This window comes from Volvox carteri, assembly GCF_000143455.1.
Source record: "Volvox carteri f. nagariensis unplaced genomic scaffold VOLCAscaffold_33, whole genome shotgun sequence".
In the NCBI taxonomy this organism is placed as follows: domain Eukaryota; kingdom Viridiplantae; phylum Chlorophyta; class Chlorophyceae; order Chlamydomonadales; family Volvocaceae; genus Volvox; species Volvox carteri.
In genome coordinates this window covers 1,282,996-1,288,756 of record NW_003307576.1, presented here as the reverse complement: position 1 = coordinate 1,288,756, position 5,761 = coordinate 1,282,996, and the positions used below count along the sequence as shown (strand labels likewise).

At 55.6% G+C, this 5,761-nt stretch overlaps 3 protein-coding genes across 3 annotated transcripts in view; 2 read left to right on the top strand and 1 right to left on the bottom strand.

The window, feature by feature from the left end:
• The window catches only part of VOLCADRAFT_93804 (uncharacterized protein), a gene marked incomplete at both ends in the record, with an annotated part of 5,555 nt that extends 2,704 nt beyond the window's left edge, over positions 1-2,851 (top strand). Inside the window, 5 exons of the mRNA XM_002953040.1 lie at positions 189-276; positions 604-633; positions 1,169-1,246; positions 1,669-1,779; positions 2,720-2,851. Coding sequence (XP_002953086.1) covers positions 189-276; positions 604-633; positions 1,169-1,246; positions 1,669-1,779; positions 2,720-2,851 — 439 coding nt within the window. The remainder of the gene's footprint in view (positions 1-188; positions 277-603; positions 634-1,168; positions 1,247-1,668; positions 1,780-2,719) is intronic.
• Positions 2,852-3,865: 1,014 nt separating this feature from the next.
• On the bottom strand, positions 3,866-4,177 carry hstH4-7 (histone H4; the record flags this gene model as incomplete). Its single annotated transcript, XM_002952944.1, has 1 exon — positions 3,866-4,177. One exon carries the CDS (start codon positions 4,175-4,177, stop codon positions 3,866-3,868), a length of 312 nt encoding a protein of 103 aa, XP_002952990.1.
• A 268-nt stretch (positions 4,178-4,445) lies between these two features.
• Positions 4,446-5,037, top strand: hstH3-7 (histone H3; the record flags this gene model as incomplete). The annotated part of the gene is made up of 2 exons (XM_002953039.1): positions 4,446-4,581; positions 4,766-5,037. The coding sequence occupies 2 exons, from the start codon at positions 4,446-4,448 to the stop codon at positions 5,035-5,037; spliced, it is 408 nt and encodes a 135-aa protein (XP_002953085.1).
• Between the last annotated feature and the right edge of the window lie 724 nt (positions 5,038-5,761).

Genomic DNA, 5,761 nt, shown 5'->3' with positions numbered 1-5,761 from the left:
TCTCATCAGTCACTCAGTTCCTTTCCTCTTTTTCCTCCTCCCTCTCTCCGGCTGCTTACCGTAAATTGGCTGCCGACTGGCTTTGCTTTGCCATTTCCCCCTCCTCTTCTCCCCTCTTTACCTCCTCCTCTTCTCCCCTCTTTACCTCCTCCTCTTCTCCCCTCTTTACCTCCACCCTTTTTCTTCAGCACGGGCGGCTTCATCCACGCGGGCACCATGTGGCGCTGGATGGACGAGGTGGAGGATGTGGCGCAGAGGAGGGACATGCTCGAGGAGGTGCGGGGTGGGGCCGGGTGGGGTGGGGTGTGTATTGATCCTGTTCTCCGACTTCCTCACTACATTCGCGGCGTTCAGCCCCTTTCCGGCTTCCGAAGTACCCGTACTGCTTAGTCTGTGCCGAAATAACTACACCTGCTGCTACTGCTGCCATTGCTCCTACTGCTGCCACTGTTGCTACTGCTGCTACTGCTACCACTGCTGCCACTACTGCTACTGCTGCCACTGCAGGTTCGCGGCATCATCCTGGACTCGGCCCCCGCCGCCGTCAATCCCGAGATGTCCGCTCGCGCCATCGTGTCGGCCATCACCCATACACCCGCCGAGGAGCTGTCGTACGGCATGGCGGGTTGGCAGGTAAGAGCCGGTGGCGTTGTTTTGGTTCGTGGGTTTTGGTTCCGGAGCCGACGACCCATCCGGCCCACCCAACTCCCTCTCAGCCGCCCGTATTTCCCGCCCCACTGCCACCGTCATTGCCCAGACGGGTGCTGTGTTTGTTTGAATCTCTTGACTTCAACGCCACTTAGTACGACAACGGGTACGACGTTTGTTCCACTGGGTTGGGAGCAAGCCATGAACAACACATCTAATCTGTTTCCGTTCTGTTGCAAATGTTGTTGCATATCAGCGATTTCCCGCAGTAGAGCTGCCTGGTCCCCGTGCGGGGGCCCTATGTGTGCACTTGACTGCGTTCCATCCCCGCGGGGGCGTGTATGTGGGGCTCCTGTCCCCTCACCCCCCCCCCGGCTGCGTGTGTCGTTGTGTGGTGTGTCTCTGCGTGGTGTGTGTGTGTGTATGTGTGCGTCGGCTGTGTTCCCCCCACTAGTGCCACATCAGGGGACAGTTCATTCCTGACTTCCTTGCACTTGCTCATTTTCCGTTTGTTTGTCAGGGGCCGCTGCTGAACGGCGTCCGGACGTTCATGCAGAGCTACTTGCAAAGCAAGGGCGTCAAGATGCGCACCGAGGAGGTGCGGGACGGGGCGTGGTGTGGTGTGGCGTTGCGGCACGGCGCGGCGCGAACACGTACTAAGACACCTCGTCCTGGCTTGTGCGCACTTGTGTTGCGCAGTGTGTTTCTCCAATATTTGTTAATGTTTGTGAATTTCACATTATTCCACATCAATTTTCGCATTCCTCCTCCTCCGCGCACCATTGCCGCCTATTTGGGCGCTGTGGGCCTTCTTTTCCCGGAGCCGGAGCCCAATAAACGCGGTCATGACGCACACATATCACCATCGCCGCCAGCTTGTAATGCTCGCGTTGTATTGATGTCCTTGACGTGTGAGGTCCTGTTTACCGTGCTGTGCCCTTCCCGGCATTTCATGGCGCGCGTTGCCGCTGCGGCTGGTACTACTGGTATTACTTGTACTACTCGTACTGCTTTCCGCAGGTGTACGACGCCTGGTACAACTTGGCGCCCGTATGCCCCCAGCTGTACCTGTACAGCGATGCGGACCCGCTGGTCTCCTCATCGGATGTGGAGAGATACATGGGCGTCCAGGTGTGTGTGTGTGTAGGTGTGTGTATAGGTGTGTGTGTAGGTGTGTGTATAGGTGTGTGTGTAGGTGTGTGTATAGGTGTGTGTGTAGGTGGTTGTATAGGTGTGTGTATAGGTGTGTGTAGGTGTGTGTAGGTGGTTGTATAGGTGTGTGTGTAGGTGAGTATGTGCCTGGATAAACGTCTTCGCGGCGCGTGTGTATTGTTGTTGTGTGGCCATCGTTATCTGTGCTCCTCCAGAGCACTCAGCTGGGGTGCCTGGACCCCTTCTCTCTCCACCTCCCATCAGTTGTCTGCCCCTTCAGCAATAAAGAGGGAAAAATATGTGGTGCAATTCTTGAGGGGGAATCTTCCGGAGTGATGGGGCAGTCGCGACACTGCTCTGAACTCTCCGGAGTAGGTGTTTTAAACGTCGGCAGTTGTCGGTTTTCGACTCCTGATTTCATTGTCCTGCGATTCCTCGTGAGCTAGCTGCCGCCCTCTAGCCCTCCTACCCCACCCAGGGTCGGGTGTTGCTGCTCAGGCGCCTTCACGGCCCCCCTTCCCCCCATGCTCTGCCCTCACTCTTGCCCTGGCAGCAGCTTCACTCGTTTGTGGTTCGTCTTTCCCCCCATGCTCTGATATGCTGCTCCCATATGTTGCCGGTCCGTCACATGGTGCCGGACAGCACCCCTCACATGGCTATGTTTGGTTATGCTGTGAAAGCGTGTCGCGCGGATACGGGTTTGTTACCGGCCACGTTTGTGCGCGTCGCCTGGTGACCCCCGTCCCCCTGGCAACCTCCCCACTAACCCCGGCCCCACTTTTCTTCTTGTATAGTCGTTCCTCGGCAGCAGCTTCACTCGTTCATGGTTCGTCCTTTCCCCCTTTTCTCTCCGTCCTGTGTCCTTCCTCCCCTTCTGTCCTTCCGCCCGCACCCCGCGCGCCGGCCTCCACCCAAGCAGGAGGGTCGCGGAGTGGAGGTGAGCGGCTACAAGTGGCCCGACAGCGGCCACGTGGAGCACTTCCGCCGTCACCCCCACGAGTACGCCTACCAGATCAGTACCTTCCTGGCGCGGTCGCTGCGGGACTGGTAGCGCCAGGGAACTGGGACAGATCAAGGGGGTGGGGGGGGACCAGGGCTCGCGAATGGCCAGCACGCGATGGCTGCTTTGGACCGGCAGGGCTGTGTGTGTGTATGTATGTATGTGTGTGTGTTACATGGTTGGGGGGTGCGTGACCCCATACCTGTAAAACATACGAGCCGAAGCCCCAAGGGTTTTGTCTCCTGGTATGAGTAGTGTCAGCTAGCGGTCATGGCCATGGGTCATTGCGGTCATTGAAGTGGCAGGGAGGAAATTATGGAGCTCGGGTTATTGCTTTGTGGCGTCACTATCACGATTGCTGATTTTGACGTGTCTTTGCTTTTAGCTGTGATGGGGTCCCACGAGTTGCGGCTTGGCTTAGGTTGCATGGCGGGCGGTCACAGGTGGTGGGTCCTGCACGCGAACGTATCAGGATATGTCGGGGCCCATGGGGGAATGTTATGGGAAAGGGAAGATTGGTTAGCAGGGACAGCGGAGAGAGTTTTGACGTGAACGGCGGCGAGATTTGTAAGAACTGTAAGAAGTGATAAAGTAGCGGGAGCAGAGAGGGCTTGTCGTGGTGGGAAAAAAAATGTAAATGCTATGACTGTAGTTGGAGTATGCCGGTATGCCGGACCAAAGTGGCGTTAATCTCAATACGGTTCGGTGTGAGGGCAACAGGCAGGAGGGTGCGCGCGCGGGGGCAACTTAAGTGGCAACTGGTATTGATGCGCGTGCGGCAAGGAACGGAGACTGCTGACGGACTTGTTTTGACGTCGGAACATTATGGGCACTTTCCCGCATGTCGTTCCACGCGAATTGTGTTCAACGCCTTGCAAGTAAATTACTTTGTTTACTTCGTGTGGCAGGTCTAGCATCGAATGATAAGCGGAACTGGTCAAGGTGTGCAGGCGACAACCAAGTCCCAGCGTGACGTTACACCGTTTCTCAGCATCCTTATGGTGGTGTTGAGAAACACCGGGATGTATGATACTTTGTCCGAAAGGCTTCGAACCGAAGGGCTTTTTAACCACCGAAGCCGTACAGAGTGCGGCCCTGGCGCTTGAGCGCATAGACGACGTCCATAGCCGTGACAGTCTTGCGGCGAGCGTGCTCCGTGTACGTGACAGAGTCACGAATCACGTTCTCCAGAAAGTTCTTCAGCACCGTGCGGGTCTCCTCGTAGATGAGTCCGCTGATGCGCTTGACGCCACCACGACGAGCCAAACGACGAATAGCAGGCTTCGTGATGCCCTGGATGTTGTCACGGAGAACCTTGCGGTGGCGCTTAGCACCGCCCTTGCCCAGGCCCTTGCCACCCTTGCCGCGACCAGACATTCTCTGTAGTTAGTTGAGACGACAAAATAGGCTGTTCAAGAAGTTCCCTTTGTATAATAGTATGTGGTAATGCAGTAGGTTTTATACTTTATTGCCGTGCAGCTACCATGAGCAGTCGGGGTCAGCTCAGCGGGGCAACGGCTGCCGTATAACCGCCACTGAGGGCAATAGAAAAAAGTGGGCGAATAAGTTCTTCTTAATATCGTGCAACCTTACAAATCTCACTTAACAATATTCAAATCCAACAGCTTCTTCACATCTACGCAAGATGGCCCGCACCAAGCAGACAGCTCGTAAGTCGACTGGCGGCAAGGCGCCCCGCAAGCAGCTCGCGACTAAGGCCGCTCGTAAGACGCCGGCAACGGGTGGTGTGAAGAAGCCTCACCGCTACAGGCCCGGAACTGGTAAGAGTCCCAACTACTGAGCTTACCAGCGGTCAGCCATGCCAAGTGTCCAATTTTCCTGCTTGGTAATGCAGCTTGGCCTTTCTGTCTTTGGTCTTCGTTCCCTGCTACCAAAGCTCCTACATATCCTTGCCTTGCAAATCCTCATCCCCCCAATCCCAATCGCTTTTTTCCCGTATCGCAGTCGCTTTGCGTGAGATCCGCAAGTACCAGAAGAGCACGGAGCTGCTGATTCGCAAGCTCCCCTTTCAGCGGCTGGTTCGTGAGATCGCTCAGGATTTCAAGACGGATCTTCGTTTCCAGAGCCAGGCGGTGCTGGCGTTGCAGGAGGCCGCTGAGGCGTACCTGGTGGGCCTGTTCGAGGATACCAACCTGTGCGCCATCCACGCCAAGCGCGTCACCATCATGCCCAAGGACATCCAGCTGGCTCGCCGCATCCGTGGCGAGCGCGCTTAAGAGAGGTTCAGAATGCCTCCATTATCTTACAACCCGGTGTTTTTTAACACCACCGCAGATTTAAAGGATGTACTTACAAGAGTAAACACATAGGGTTTATAATAGGCATTATGTACATTATGTGGAGACGGTATCACGCACCTAAAGAGCATCAGATCTGATTTTGTCGTACACCGGACAGTCCATCAAAATGTGCTTCTCATCCTCGATATGGCTATCAGTGCCGCAACAGGGGCATACTCGCTCCTCCCTAGGTATATAACGCCGTTTTTTTAAGTAGAAACAGAAATAGAAATGCACATAGTACAGAACCAACAGTGCTGCAAGCCGCCAACGCCCGTGGTCCTGCCTTGCTGAAATTTCCGGTGTAATCCGACCTCAAAATTGCAATACAGAATGGACAGCATTTATACTGAGTACCTGGCAAGAGCGTGGGGCAATCCAGGCGGCCCTATCACTGCTGGCATGCTCCTAGCCCTCTACGGGGACTTCAGGAAGCTCGGAGACCAGGTGCTCGATCTGAAAAATGAGCAACAGCTCTCCCACGTGGAGATCATCGACCTCCAGGGCCGGGTCAGTAAACTGGAAACCGACCCGAGCGGCATCACGATGGATGCCCGCGGACTGATTAGCAGTAATAGGTTCTTCTATTGGGACAGCGTCGTTATCACGACCGACAAGAACAAAGATGAGGGCAGCATCCGGGCATGCCACCCCCAGCTGG